At 39.6% G+C, this 16413-nt stretch overlaps 1 protein-coding gene across 1 annotated transcript in view; it reads left to right on the top strand.

Moving 5' to 3' along the window:
- The first annotated feature begins 933 nt into the window (after positions 1-933).
- LOC149180653 (uncharacterized) overlaps positions 934-16413 on the top strand; it is a 435407-nt gene continuing 419927 nt past the window's right edge. Inside the window, exon 1 of the mRNA XM_089413943.1 lies at positions 934-1346. Coding sequence (XP_089270069.1) covers positions 1115-1346 — 232 coding nt within the window. The 5' untranslated portion in view covers positions 934-1114. The remainder of the gene's footprint in view (positions 1347-16413) is intronic.

Genomic DNA, 16413 nt, shown 5'->3' with positions numbered 1-16413 from the left:
ACTTGCAGCTGTACCAGACATCAGTTAGACCCAGAACATAACATTGCGTCAGTATGTAGATCTAGAAATACGCATAATCAACCATATCATAATAGAGCTTTTCAAACCATTTGATCCCGATCTCTCCTTAGATCTTGTTCTTCATCAACCGGTGAGATCTCTCCTTAGCTCAGATCAAGCAATGCATCATCAACCCATAACCTGCATACTGGATCTAATACTTCCTCAGATGTTTCAAGACATATCAGATACTCTTGCCTAATGATTTCCTTCTCCTTATATAGCCTTAGGCCTTGTTCAATACCAAGAGCCAAAACCATAGAAATCCAATACCATCAACTTCAAAAACTAGGGATCAACACGTCCGTCGAGACACCAAGGTCCAAAACCATAGGCACAACTTCCAAGGAATAACCGCCGTGGACCAAATATAAGTTTTCCACATACACGCGCTTTTACTGAAGCCAACCAGCGTGTACACGCGACTTGGTATATAGTGAACCAACGTGTATATATTTTTCTTCATACTTGTAGATTGATCATCAATTCCTTGCTGCTATCCCTCTACACTATGATTTGTCATCAGTGTGATTTGCCATCAAGGACAACATTTGTCTCATAATGCCAACACTTCAAAGTTATAAATTACCCCTCCCACTCATACCTCCGCCAAAACGTTTATAATTAATCATAATAAAATAATTTAAAACTAAATTATAATTTAATTAATTTTTATTATATTTAGCCCGGAAAATAAGAAGAAAAATAGTAAATTAAATGTTATGATGCATATCCAATTTAAATGACTGCTAATTTTCTAAATTGATAACTCCTTCCGTCCAATAAAATAAAAGACGATTGATAACTCCTTAGTGTCATCTCTGTACTGTAATTCACGTGCGTTGATCCCTGTCACTTGCACTTCATTCCAAATGCTGATTTTATTTATTTAATTGCAGGCCCACATACCAATGTTGCAGATTATCTATCCATTACTATATGTTTTATGCGTCATGCAGACTGACCGGCCGAATACAAAAGCACAAACGAGTCGCACTTGGAAGGCAAGACGACTTCTGCCGTTGATCGATCGGAGCACCTGCACAGATCTCTCATGGCTAACCTTTCACGCTTCTTTCCAGCTTTACGAAGAGAATTGAGCCGTTTATCGGCTGGATCTGCGTCACGAGTTCGATTCCTGTCTAGTGATGCGAGGGGGTACCACTTGGGGAACGGCCCTTCCAGCATGCGGGCGGCCGTGTTCTGGGAACCCGGAAGGCCTCTCAGTATTGAAGACTTCCACATGCCCCGCCCCAAGGCTGGAGAAATTTTAATCAAGACCAAAGGTAGTGCCACTATTATTCATTTTACTCCTAAATTTAATACACATGGCAGGTATGCGAAACATAATAATTGAATTTTAGGGTTTAAACAGATTGGTGTTCTCATAACTGTAAAATTCAGAGCTATTGTAAGTACAGATGATTATGATTATTATATTGATTATTTCATTTTGGTTGTCTGGACATCCACAGTTTACTGATTTATTTAGTTGTTTTTTAAAGTCAAAATTTATTTCTGCATTTGCTAGGGTTTAAACAGATTGGTGTTCTCAGAACTGTAAAATTCAGAACTATTGTAAGTACAGATAATTATGATTATTATATTGATTATTTCGTTTTGGTTGTCTGGACATCCACAGTTGACTGATTTATTTAGTTGTTTTTTAAAGTCAAAATTTATTTCTGCATTTGTCCCACTAGGTGCAATAAAAAGATTATAACAAAATCAGAATGGATGGGAATAGATGTGACACCACGACTCATTTTCTACTAACGATTTAAACTTCTGAAATTTCTTAAACACTTTACATTTCAATTTCAAAAAGTATACCCACAGTTTCCTACTATTGTCATTAATGAACAGAAGGAAATACTTGGTACTGGTGATAGATACCGTTTTCATTGGTCCCCAAACGTCTGCATGAACCGGCTAAAGGACTCTTTGTGCTCTCCAAGCTTATCCTTCATCAAATGGTGCTTGACATTGTATCCTTCTTTGGCAAGCTCCACGTACACCCTGAATTTGCTACTGGATGTCAGAAAGTCCAGTTACCAATTTTTCTCGAGTTAATTGAGGGAGGTAGGTCTAGTTAAAATACCCATACTGCTGACACCAAATTGTATTGATTTTTGATGCACTCTTGGCTGCCAATGGATACTCCCTGAACTGTCCAATCTCAACCAATCTAAACAGTCCGTGATCCTCCACACTAAGAGCAATAGCACTATGTTAAAATTCGCAACTAGGTCCAAACTCCACATGGGTCATCTTATTTATGACAATTGATATTTTTATTAGATTCCTCTCTTGGAGAGGTGTAGGATTGATCTAAAAATCCTCTGATTTTGACATGTACAAATGAAGATATGAATTTATTTATATTATGGACAAATTGTTAAGGTCGGCCAGCAAGCAAAACAGGCACACAAGTCCCCAATTCATCCTCAATGTTGCATATGAAAATAAGGAGACCTCAAGTCATTTTGACCATCATCTCATCACACATATCTTTCTTTCCTCTTGTGATTGGGCACACTATCCCAGGCAATCTTCTCTCTCTCCACACGTGTGAACTAGGGTTTCTGTTTGCTTCGTTGACGAGCGTTGACCGAGCTGTTGGGAGGCTGTTTCACTGTGTTGACTTGATGCGTTGACCTGTTTTGACTTCTGTTTGGGTGAGGAATCTCTGTTTAAGCAGGCTGCAATTTTGGGCACGAAAATCGAGGAGTTTTGACCAGATTTGACTGTGGTTAGGGCTGACCGTAGGTTGATTGTTTGACCAGACTTTGACTGGGCAAAATTTGATTGTTTCATCTTGTTGTTTGGAGGTCGAAGTTGACTAAAGTTGACCAAATCTTTGAGGGTCAAATCCGCCCTGTTGACTAGCATTGACTTTTTTGGTTAGGGCTCTTTTGCTGCTGTTATAAATTATCAGAATTTGTAAATTGTACTATCTCTGTCCGCTGAACTATTGAAGACTAAAAGAAGATTTGATCAAGGGTTTCCCCATATTAGGGTTTGCCCTTGGCTGGTGCCACATCTTGTGTCCTCTTGTTTTGGCTTGTCTTCTACTGTTTATGTTTATGTTCTATCGACATTTTATTTACATGTTTATGTGATTGCTAAACTGAAATTGGTATTGGGCTCATAAAGAAATTGAAGTAAAATTGCTCTAAAGCATAAAACATACCATTGTTGCCTAAAATTAACATGCTATCGGAGCTGAGGTGAAGACAAAGCCCAAACAAGAGTGAAAGAGCAACCACCAAAGATAGTTGGACAAGGACAAAAGACTCAATGGGTTCCTCATCCTACTTCCTGACTGAAAACAAGCTCCATGATAAATCTGACTATCATGGATGGAAGATGTCTCTTGATTTGACCTTGGAAGAGAAGGAAGTGATGGATTATGTGCAGGGTGCTAGATTCCTATAGTGATAGGATTCATATTTTGAATTCACTAAGTTTGAGCCTTGTAATATTGTACATATTTTTGCTTTCTGCAAATGTTTTCCATATTAAAAATTTAAAAAATGTAAACAAGTTATGTCCTAAAAGAAAAATCAAAGGACAAAAAGAATAAGAAAAGATCAAAAAATGAAAAAATATGAACACCAAAAACAAAAATCGATCATGAAAGTGGGCAAGTCAAAATGCCACTACTATTTTACTGCTTTATTGTTTTAAATAATGGTTGTGTGCAGTTTTTCATCCATGCCACAACCCATGGTAGTCAAACTGTTTAAACTTGGATATTTCATGCTTTGAATTTTATGTTTATAGTTAGAGAATAAAATCTGATCAAGCAGTTTAACCTTGACAGATCATTAGATAGGTAGAGAAAATAAAAGGAGCTCATCAGTTTAATCTGAGCCCTTGGATGATATAAGGTTAGAAGTAGATAGTTTACTTTTCAAAAGAAAAATGAATGATAAGGGTTTGCTAGTCTAAATGCACCCAAATAAAATGAAGAAAAAATGGTAGGGTAAGTAATGGATAAGTAGAAGAAAGGTTGCTGAAGTATAAAGTTGATTAGATAAAAACGCATTTATCATGCTTAATCATATGTTTCAATGTACATGAGCAGTTAAGAAGGCAAAAACAATGGTTTACAAGTTCATTTAATAAACTCCCCTTCACTTTTTTCATCCCTTTACTTACTAATTTTCCCATCCACAAGTAAGTTCTAGTACTTAAATCCTTCAAGTCAAAAAGGCTCAGAGCATTTCTTTGACTTTTGGTGGGACCGGACCTTCGGCTTAATGAGTTATGGACATCACGTGTTAGAATCCTTTTCATAAGATTCATTTTCCCTTCATTACCCTAATAAAACCCCTTTTGCTAAGGATAAACTTCATTTGCCTAGGAAAAGTAAAAAGCCCCCCCATGTTAAATTCTATTTCACTCAAAAAACCCACAATAGTGTTTTATCCTAAGTTTAAGTGTATATAAGTAAATTGCACAAATGGTACATTTATGCTTAGTGGTATGTTCACTCCGCACATTCATTTCATATTAATTTTTAACTTTATTATATAAACCCCTGATATACCTTTTCCCGTATATTAAATAAATCCCCTGTATAAATTTCCCAACCTTTAGTTTTAATATAAACTATACAATTTACCCTATATTCCGACAAAACAGATAAATCTCGTTATTTAACCCCGCCGATCGTTTTAACCCATGATTAAGTCTTAATTAATCCCAAACCGCCAAGGATTAAAAACCTGGGCTCCCCTGAAACCCATGCTCTTATCACCCGTATACCTCCCTCGCTCGACTACCATCAGATCATCATCGCCCTCATCCGACAGTCCACAGCCATATCGGCCGTGCCCGACGACTGACCTTTACCCGCTCGATAAGGTGGTTTTCCTCGGCCCCCCAACTGCTACGTGTCGAGCGATGGAGTAGATCGGGTGACCCTTCCTAAATACCACTCCCTCCACAAAAGCGGTGTGATGGCTTGGGAAACTGCCTCCCCGCTCAACCCGATAAATCACCCACTGTTCATTCATAAATTACCCGCCAAAAAGTGACTGTTGCTCCATAAAAAGCCTACGAAGCCCTTTTTCGCCTTTTTTTCGCTCATTTTCTCTATGAACCTCTGCAAACCAGTGCGACACCTGCGAACGCTGAATTTACCAATTAACCTCAAATTCCACTCATGAAGATGCTGCAGAGTCCTCAATCAACCTCTTAGTCTGTACCAAAGCTATTCAACATCTGCCATTGCCGTGAACCTCGAATTTGAAGCTAATTCACCCAATTCCAGGTATTTAAAGATAAACTACCAGTCACCCTTTCAAATTTGAAAACGTTCTGTATTTAAACATATTTTAATTAAGTAAAATTAATCGAAATTATTTTGAATTCAAAGCGCACATCCAAACCCTTCTGAAAGCTTCCAGTTTCTGTCAAAACCTCTAAAAAAACTTGTGAAAGGCAAATTCAAATCCACAAGAACTGAATTATGGCTACCCCTGTCGCCATGGATGTCAGACCTATCACAACTCCCCATTTGGACCTAGACCACGTTCTTCTGGTGGACAGGGATTTTCAAATCAAAGACACAAGTGCATATGAGGTCATGCTCAAAATTCATTGTTTGAGTAAAGACAAATATCTGAACCATTCTGATGACATTGGCCTTTGGGAATCCAATTTGCTCAAATACCAGTTTCCCCAAGTACATATTTTTCCTGAAATTGTCCATATGTGCCATGCCTGTTACATTCCTAGTCAGAGAGCTATAATGTCCCCTGACCAGAAAATCTTGTTTACTATCACAGCTGAATCAATTAATTAGATGTTGCAAGTCCAACCAAATTGGGGCCTTGCATCCACCACCCCATACCAGAGATAGAAAAATATGCCAATCAATCTGAGTGGTTGGAGAACATTCTCATAGACAGGAATAGTACAAAGGTAGATGTTGAAAATACCTTGATTGATCTAGAGAGACAGCTTGATAAAAACTCATTCCTATAGGTACCACACCAAGAAGCAACCATGAGTACCCCTGCTGTTTTACATACTCCTCAGAATGAGGAAAAGAATCCAAAGAGAACAGAGAAGGAGCCTCCACTTCAGGCATGGACACATCCAATGTGCAGTATGAAGGCAGCCAGAGCAAAAGGCCAAGGCTCAATCCTGTTTCAGAACAGGAAGACACAAAAGGTTCAACAGAAGTAACCAATACTGAATTTGACATGAGCAGGGGCACAACTCCATCTAGAGAAACACAGGAGCCATCTACCTCACACACTCAAATGTTAGAAAGGCAACTCAGTGTAGAAGTCTCCTCATTCAGTAGGCCTACTGACAAAGATAAGGATATAAAGGATAGGTTCAAAGAAATCAAGATGAGAAATGAGAAACTGAAGGCACAGTCTTATGCACAGTATCTCAAGATTACACCTACCAATCAAACCAGGTTGATATCAGCTTTTGACATCAAGGAAGGAAAGATGCAAATGTCTTTCATAAAGCCAACTGTGCAACCACCAAGGACATCAACAGATTACAAAAAGATTGATTTTGAGGTATTGGCAAGGGATATTCATCCCATTGACCAAATTGAATTTCACAAACAGGTTGGAGAAATGATTTACTCCACCCTTACAGGTAAAGCCATAACTGCCCATCAATTGCAGAATTCATTGACCAATATCTCAGCTCAGTATCAGTTGGAGAAGGCCTCCTCACAGGCCAAAGACACCAGAATCAAGTCTTTGGAAGAGTTAGTGATTGAATTGGGACATGATCCCAAAGATATCAAGGCCACTGAGCAACTAATTAAGAAAAAGAATGATGACATCACAACACTTAAAACAACTGAAGATACCTCAACCGCAACCTCCCGAGACAAAGGAAGTCTTGGAAAACCAAACCAGACATGAATAGTTGATGGACTTAGTCCTCAAACTTAATGATCAATTAAGGGAGACAAAGAAGGAATTGGACAACCTAATCCAATTGAAGCAGACTGACATTGCCACTACATTAGTAAATGTCATCCCAACAGTGTCAACAACTATTCCTTCAACATTGGCAGCCTCATTGGCTCCCACAACTCCTATGCCCACAACACAACAGGTTTCAACAGAGTCTACATCAGCAGCAGGTACATCAGGTGAAGAAGCAACAAAGTTAGTTCAATCCATTGTTTTACAAAACGGCCGAATCGACTCCGACTCGGCCGAGTCGAACCGAGTCGATGGCCTGGGCAATGAAACGGTGAGCTACCCGGTTCGGTTGATCGAGTCACATATGACTCGCCCGAGTCATCCAATGACTCGGCCGAGTCATATGTGACTCGGTCAACCCGGCCGGGTCCGTTATGACTCGGCCGAGTCAATGTAGGGACGGCTGGGCAGCGTAACAGTTAAAATAATTTCACTTTTTTTGTAATTTTTTACAAAGTTAAATGCAGTTTATGGATTCTAAAGGGTAATAGTAATTTGTTAAATGCTTTTGGGGTCCATTTCCCCCTCCCAAACCCTATTTAAGACAGCCAAATGCTCTCATTCACTCACAGCAGTCTTATGCATTTGAGTGAGTCTTCTTTGAGAATTAGTGAGCAGTTCTTGAGCTTGTTTTGGAGCAGCAGTGAGGAGTCTTGGAGGAGCATTGTAGCTGGAGTGAGGAGCTTCTTGGGCAGCCATTTGGAGCAGCATTGAGGAGCTGATTCTTGGAGCAAGCTTGAGGAGGCAGTTTGTGCCTGGAGGTATTTTTTTCCACCTCTATAAATCTGTTTTTGCTTAGTAAATTTTAGGTGCATATCAAGAAAGCTTAGAGAGTGTTTTTTGTCAAATAAATGAACATTGAATCAATTTTTTTTTTTTTTTTTTTTTATTTCTCTTCAGATTGTTTTCCTAGTCAAAAAATGGCACCTAGAGCAAAAGATCCTGCTTGGGCATATGTTGAAATGGTTGATAGTCAGATGCATTGCAAATTTTGCCATAGGAAAATTCAGGAAGGTCCTGGGGGCATTAATAGGCTGAAACAACACTTGGCAGGGATTAGAGGCCAAATTACCGCATGTACCTCTGATGAAATTGGGGAGATTAGAAAGAATTTGTTGGCCAGCTTTGAGAAATTTAAAGCAGATAAGGCTAGGCAAAAAGAGATACAGGCTGAAATTGGGAGGAAGAGGGAGATACAAAAAATGATGGCTACCAACCCCCACTATGATTTTGAGGGTTCTTCCTCTATCCCTCAAACTGAGGCATCCAACCCTTTCCGTTATGTTCCTCCCTCTTTTGGTTCTGTTCAAGATAAGGGAAAGGGTAGAATGAATTTGACAAAGGGTGATGTGACTATCAAAAGTTATTTCACTCCCTCCTCTCCATCAGATGCACATGGTCCTGAAGTTAGTAAAGGTCAAATTCAGCCCACTTTAGATGACCATTGGAAGAAAGAATTGAGGGAGATTGCTTGTGACTACATAGCTAGATGGTGGTATGATGCTGATATCCCCTTTAATGCTGCTCGTTCACCATATTATGAGCCTATGTTTGATGCCATACATGCTGCTGGAAAAGGCTTCAAAGGCCCTACTATGCAAGAGCTAAGGGGGTTTCGTTTATAGAAAGAAATTCAATCCATTAATGAGTATTTGCAAGAGTTCAGGGACTCATGGGCAAGAACTGGGTGTACCATCATGTCAGATGGATGGACTGATCAAAGAAACCGTACCATCATAAACTTTCTTGTCTTCTGCCCACAGGGAACCATGTTTTTAAAATCAGTTGATGCATCTGATAAGGTAAAAGATGGCCACTTGTTGTTTCAGCTATTGGATGAGGTTATTGAGGAGGTGGGGGTGGCTAATGTTGTTCAAATCATCACAGACAATGCCTCTAACTATGTTCTTGCTGGTAAACTGTTAGAGGAAAAACACAAGACCATCTTTTGGACCCCATGCGCTGCACATTGCATAGACCTCATGCTTGAGGATATTGGAAAATTAGATTGGGTCAGAAACACTGTAGATAATGCCAAAAGCATAACAAAATTTATCTACAATCATACACTGGTTTTGAGTCTCATGAGGAAACATACTGGAGGCAAGGATATTATTAGGCCTGCCATCACTAGATTTGCTACACATTTTTTGACATTGCAATCTATGCTTTCCCAACATAGAAACTTGCAAAAGACGTTTTCCAGTGATGAATGGAATCAAAGCAATTGGTCTAACAAACCAGAAGGCAAAGAATTGAAAAGGAAAGTCCATGAAGAAACTTTTTGGAGAAAGGCAGCAGAGATTGTGAAGCTTGCTGAGCCACTAGTTAAGGTGTTGCGGTTGGTGGATGGGGAAAGGTTGGCTATGGGCTTCATTTATGAGGCTATGGATCAAGCAAAGGAGCAAATAAAGACAACATACAAGGATAGAGTGGCAAAGTATGGGCCCATTTGGGCAATCATTGATGAAAGATGGAACAATCAACTCCATCGCCCTATACATGCAGCTGGGTATTTTTTGAACCCACGGTATCATTATAAAGCTAAGGAGTCAGGAGCTTTGAGGGGGGAGGTCAGAGATGGACTGGTTGATTGCATTGAACGCATGATCCCATCGGAGTCTGATCAGCTGGAGATACATCAACAGGTCACATCCTTCAGCAATGCAACAGGTACCTTTGGGAAGAACCTAGCAAAGATTGCAAGAGAAGCAGATGAGCCAGGTAAACAAAAATTTCAATTTTCAATTTCTTAATGGTTTTACAGTTTTACTTTTTTTATTAAAGTTTGTTAAATCATTTATAATTTGAAAGTTAGATATAATTTGTAATTTTGTTGAGCTTCAGCCTTCATCTAACTCATAATTCATTACACTCCTATGTTTTTTGCAGCACAATGGTGGGAGGCCTTTGGTGGCCAGTGCCCTCAATTGCAAAGGTTTGCAATTCGTATTTTGAGTCAAACTTGCAGTGCATCTGGGTGTGAGCGCAATTGGTCTGTCTTTGAGAGGATTCACACAAAGAAGAGAAACCGTTTGGATCAAAAACGGTTGAATGATCTAGTTTTTGTCCAATACAACCTTCGGCTCAGACGAAACCAATTGCTGAACAAAAGACCTGATTCAGATCCCATTGTGTTGGAAGACATTGATCCAACATCAGATTGGGTAGTGGAGAGTCGTCCACCAGAGTTTGATCCTGATGAGGATCTTGATGAACTTGAAGTTGAACATCCACTTCAGCCTGTTCAGTTGAATGCAGATCCCAATCCACCAGCCTCAGTCTCACAGCCAGCAAGGAGTAGGACTCCAGTTGTAGGTGCTTCCTCTGCTCAGCCACGACAGAAGCGCAGCCGCATATCTACTCTATCTCAGCTTGCATCTGCTGCACAGCCTGCTAGTGGTACTGGCACCACTTCTACAGTTGCAGTTGGAGACGATGATGATGAGGAGGAGCCATGGGGCCCCTTGTCTGACTCTGATGATGATGATCCAGAGATTGGTCGAGATGATCTTGGCTCCTCTGGCAGTAGCTACTAGCCAGTAGTACTAGTATTGGAGTCTGGTGACCATCACAGTTTACTTTTGTTGTAGAGGCCATTTCTAGCCTCCTTGGTTATTTGTATTTTGTTTTGAGTCTTTGATCATGTATGACAATTGACTATGTATTGCCATTGGGTACCATTTTGATATAATGGATTGGTTCATGAGCCTACTTTGATCATATGTTGTCTTCCATCTATATTATAATGCTGTGTGTTTGGAAACATGAATGAAAATCTTTAAAATTATGTTTAAAATATTTAAAATTATGTTTTTTTATAAAAAAAATAAATATTTAATGTATTTTTTACAACGACCGAGTCATTGAAATCGAGCCGGCCGAGTCATTACCGTTTCGGAGTCGGAGTCAGAGTCGATCCTCGGCCGAGTCGGAGTCGGAGTCGGAGTCTTAAAACATTGGTTCAATCTACGGAAGAGATGTCCATACAGGCAACAGAGATGAATAAGCTGAAAGAGAAGATGACAAGCTTGGAAACTGATTACAAGCTTGCCAAAATCATGCACAAAGAAGAAGTGCAGAAAGCTGCCAGAATGAGTGAAAGATTAAAAGCCATGGAGAAGGACCTAACACTGAAAGAACCCCTAGGGCAAGCCAAGGAACTACTATGGGCCAATATCATTGACTTTGTCAATGATATTTGGCCATCTATTCAGGTAATTTTTGAGCAGATAGATTTAATAAAGATGGCTACAGAGGCCATCCAAAAAGTAAAAGAAGAGTTAGGAGAAATGCCTGAAGATGCTACCAGAATTATCCAGTTCCTAAACAGTAAGAATAAATATGAGCTTCAAGAATTAGAAATTGAGGACAGAACTAAAACAATTTTGGAAGTGAGAAAAGTCCTTTCCAAGAGAAACTTAATGTTAAACTTGGAGGACAAGTGTCAAAATATGCAGGTAGTCGTTGATAGATTTATGGCTAAATTTCAAATTTTGAGAGAGAAAGGGTTACCTAGTCCCTTAGTAATAAATGACAAGCTCATGACACAGCAGGATTATAACAACAAAATCAGAGAGCTAGCAAAAGAACAGGCCAGTACATCATCAATCAAGGCATTGCCAATAGGCAAAGTACTTTATCAAACATTTGAAAACTTGTTTTACCTCCAGCATGAGGTAAAACACTTGTTTATCAATAAGCCTACTTTTGCCAAGTACACCGAGGCAGATGAAATATATAGAAGGATGTTGAAGATCCAATTACCTGATGTTGAGACATGGGAGAAATTGACTAATTTACTGTGAGAAATATGCAGTAAAAAGGTTAGTGTACAGTAAAAGTAAAACAACCAAGTGAAAAGATGAAGACAGATCAACAGGGTCAAAGTGTATCAGTGTCAAAGTGTATAAGATGAAAGCCAAAAGTAAATGAAGCTTCCAGTGTGAATAATCAAACAACAAAGCAACATAAAGGGCTAAAATCAAACCATAAAGGTCAGCAGTACCAAAATAAAAGGGACAACATGAAGCAGTTCAATAGCTGTCTCTATCTTCTTGCAAGAAGATATTTTTATTTCCTAAATTAAATCTCAAATTAGTTTGAGATATTTTGTAATAATTTTTTGTATAAATACTTCACAATTCGAAGTATGTAGGGTGGACTCTATTAGACATTTCTATATACTTTTTGATCAAGAAGAACCAGAAGGTTATTGTATCAGTTGATGAGCCAGCAAGCTAGATTGATTAATAAAGATCAGACTGTTCCAAGGATTCATGTGTTGAGCGAATATCAGACAAGTATTTTCATGTGTCTTTGTCAATTTCTCAAAGTTATTCACAATCTTGTATGTGTTTCAATCTAAATGCTATAACTGGAATAATATTTCAGAACTTGTTTAAATCACACTCTGTTTTAACAGTTAAGCATTTGAATGTTTTCTTCCGAGATTTAAATTAAAGAATTCTTAATTGCTCTTTAGTTTAAATTGATTTCATAAATAATCTAGATTAAAGGATTCTTAACTCCCCTTTGATTTCGACTACCCCTGCCTTCATCATTCATTATTCGGGTCTGAGAACCCTTAACTACTCTCTCACCCCGAGTGAAACTCTTTCACCCCTCTGTCTCAAACATCTGAAATACACTCAGCTATCTTGCCCTTGGAACATCCCCTTTAGCCAGTTTATCTAGCCTTGCTGCCTTATCAGTTGACTCCATAGCTGAAAGACATCAATTTATCCATCTGTTTAAAGAGATTCCACCACCCAATTTCAATCAAAATCAAAACCCCTTGAACAATCATAGCTAGCCTAAAACATCTTAACTAAAACAAAGTTAAAACTTAAAGGGAGAGCCCTCTCTGAGCATCAGGAAGGCTAGGTCCTGATCTCCAAAAGTGGATAGTGGTTACCTTTGGCTTTTCCTTTTTCTTACTTCAAAGGAATTACTAGAGTGATAACACAGGGTAAAATCTCTAAGCCTCCTTCAAATGCACCGGTTGCTGCGAAGACCAAGTACAATAAGGCTAAAGTCAAAGCGAAGAAGATTATCAGGGATTCCATTGACAAGCATCTGGTGGCCTATATCTCTGAATTGAAGACCTCCAAGGAGATATACGACAGGTTGGTCAGTATGTTCAAGGTTAGTAATGCTAATCAAATTCTCTTTCTCAAGAATAAGTTGAAGGATATTAAGAAGGCAGGGATGAGGACATTCAATCCTATTTCTTGAGGATTACTGAGATCAAGAATGATCTACTCTCGATTGGAGAAGTCATTCCTGATAGGGAACCTACTCTGACCACCCTTGGAGGATTCCCACCTGAGTGGTGTGTATTTAGAACAACTATACTCAACAATGATCGAATTCCAGGGTTTGAAGAAACGATATCAAGATGCATTCAAGAAGAAACAAGAATGGTGGAGCAAGAAATGCCTTCTAATAGAAGCAACCCCACTGCATTCTCTGCTTATGCCAAAAGGAGGAATAATGCAAGGTCTAAAGGTCATTTGCATGGAAAGCCTGGATCTAAGGGACGAAGGAAGGGCAGGTGCTTTGTTTGCGATAAGTTTGGCTACTATGCAAGGGAGTGTCCTAATAAAAGGGATACACCTCGAGATGATGACTATCATAACAACTCCAGGGGCAACTTCAACAACAACAACGATCAAAAGAATGGCAAGTTCAATGGCAAAGGAAAAAGGAATGCGGGACATTAAGGAAATGGTCGACCCTCCAAGAAATCAAGGAACTCCAGGTATGATGAATCCAATGTTGTTAACAATAAGTAAAAATAGTACTATCTTATATTGGTCCTCTCCACTACCTCTCCTCTGGACACTTTGGGAAATTGGCTGATTGATAGTGGTGCCTCAAGGCACTTGACCGATACAAGGAAGCCCTCTCTAATCTGATTGAAAAGGAGACAAACTTGGAGATCATCCTTGGAGACGAGGCCACCTATCCTGTGAAGGGAGTAGGGAATGCTACCCTTCAATTGAATCAAGGTAACACTTCATTTGCAAGAAGTACTATATGTACCTGATCTCAAGAAGAACCTGGTGTCCAGTTCAGTAATGGAAGATAAAGGATTCAAGGTGGCTTTTATCGATGGAAAGTTACGTGTTTGGAAAAGAAATTTCAAGGATGCTTTTACTTTTGGGTTCAGGGTTGACAGTTTGTATCAAGCTGGAGGAAGTCCATTAGGAGCTATGTCTTGTGACACATCTCTACAATCTAAACTATGGCATCGGAGGCTCGCCCATCTTCATTATAAGGCCCTACCCGATGTGAGACATATGGTGACAGGTATGCCCCGTTGATTTGGGGTAGCAAGGGATGTGCTCTAGCCATGAAAATTGGTGGAGAGGCTAAAACACATGAGATTTCCAATACTTAGAAATGGTTTGGGGAAATTCCATCCAGTTAGAGAGATATTAAAATAATTAATATTTTTAATGGGTTCCTAAGTCTAAACTTAGGAAAATAAAAATATTAATGGGTATTAATATAAAACTAGGTGAGAAGGTTCTAAATGACATAGATCAAGCCAAATCTAATCTTAGCCATTGATTAGGGACTTAATCTCGGTTGTTGAAGACTCAACAGGAAAAGTATAAGAGGAGGCTTGAGGGTCAGTTGGAGATACACCAAGTTGATCAGTCAATTCGATTTTTAGGAGTGGGCTTTGCTGAGAGAAATCAAACCAATGATCAGAGTTGCAGCGAGGGGCAGTGAGTGCATAGCAAAGAGGCAGAGATAGTGCCGAAGGACGAGCACAAAGGCAGAGAAGGCTTCGCAGGAGCCACGCAGGGCCAGAGGGATTGCACAGAGGCTACCAGGGCCTGCGTGATTGACGCAGAGGGCTAGAGAGCCTACGCAGAGCATCAGAGGGATGACACAGAGGGTTCTAGGCTGACGCAGAGCCTCAGAGAGACGTTGGAGGGTTTTTTATGGAGCAAACTTGCCGAATATCTGTTTCCGAAGAGAGGTATTACTGCCATATTAATTTCTTTGTCGGGTGAGCCATTTTGGCACCCAGTTGTACTCAAGAAAGCTGCTTAATAATAAAACCCTCAGAACTGCTGCACCGGTTTTCCCAAGTTGGGTTTTTAGGGGACGATTGTCCAAAAATAACGGTGTCCTTGTGTGTTTGCCTATTTCTTTCGGTTAATGATCTGTAGATGGTTGAGACTGCATTTGTGTTTATTTCAATATTTATATGGCTAAATAACTTGTTAAGTAATTAAACAAGTAGGTGAAATAAACCAGATAGTGCAGGAAAAATTTCTAATGGGTTAGACTTAGAAATTTGAACATGCCCGAGTTCAAAGTAGAGCATGAAGGTGTATGTATGGGATGTGCCGAAGGAAAACTTACAAGGGGACCATTCTCAAGTAATAGCAAGACCACAAACATATTGCAATTGATCCACTCCGACATATCTGGTATGATGCCCGTAAACTCCTTGGGAGGGTAATATTATCTCACCTTTGTGGATGATTATTCTCGGAAGACCTGGATCTACTTCTTGAAGAAGAAGGATGAAGTGTTCACCTGGTTCCGACATTTCAAAGCCTTGATCGAAAACCAATTTGGGAAGAAAATCAAGATATTGAGGACTGATAATGGGACCGAATATGAATCCAATGAATTCCAAGATTATTGCAGAGAAGCTGGCATTAAGAGGGAGACTACAACGCCATACACTCTCGAGCGGAATGGTGTGGCTGAAAGGAAGAATCGCTCTATTGTAGAAGCTGTCCAAGCCATGCTTCATGATCAAGGGCTTCTGAAGTTTCTTTGTGGTGAAGCTACAAATACATTCGTGTATGTTCGAAACCGATGCCCTCATCAAGCATTGGACTCCAAGACTCCCGAGAAATGTTCACTGGTAAGAAACCTGATGTCTCTCATTTTAGAATTTTTGGAAGCCCTGTATATTTTCATGTGCTGAAAGAGAAAAGAAGCAAATTGGGTGCAACTGGGAAGAAAGGAATCCTTGTGGGCTATAGCGAAAATTCTAAGGGATATAGAATTTATGTGGTCGGTCAAAGGAAGTTGAGATAAGTCATGATGTCACCTTCGACAAAGATATGGCCCTCAGGAAGATCAACAACCTTCATATCCTAAGGAAGGAAAAAGAAGCTGACACAAAAAATCAGGGTGAAAAAGAGGTTGAAACGATGCCTGATGTTGATGAACCTATGGTCCTATTGATCCACTCCCTCATGGGACCGTCATGGCTTAGGGAGACTCTCGAAGATGCTAAGAGGCACATTTCACCAAGGGGGACTTTCCGTGAAAGCAAGAAGCCGAACAGGTACCAAGGATATTTGACCGCGATGAGCATTATCATTCAAAATGAGCCTTC

Source organism: Pinus tabuliformis, chromosome 3_2 (genome assembly GCF_031772625.1).
Source record: "Pinus tabuliformis cultivar Carrire ecotype Pingquan chromosome 3_2, CPIR1, whole genome shotgun sequence".
NCBI classification, from domain to species: Eukaryota; Viridiplantae; Streptophyta; class Pinopsida; order Pinales; family Pinaceae; genus Pinus; species Pinus tabuliformis.
Note: the sequence above shows the minus strand (reverse complement) of the source record. Positions and strands in the feature narration are given on the sequence as shown.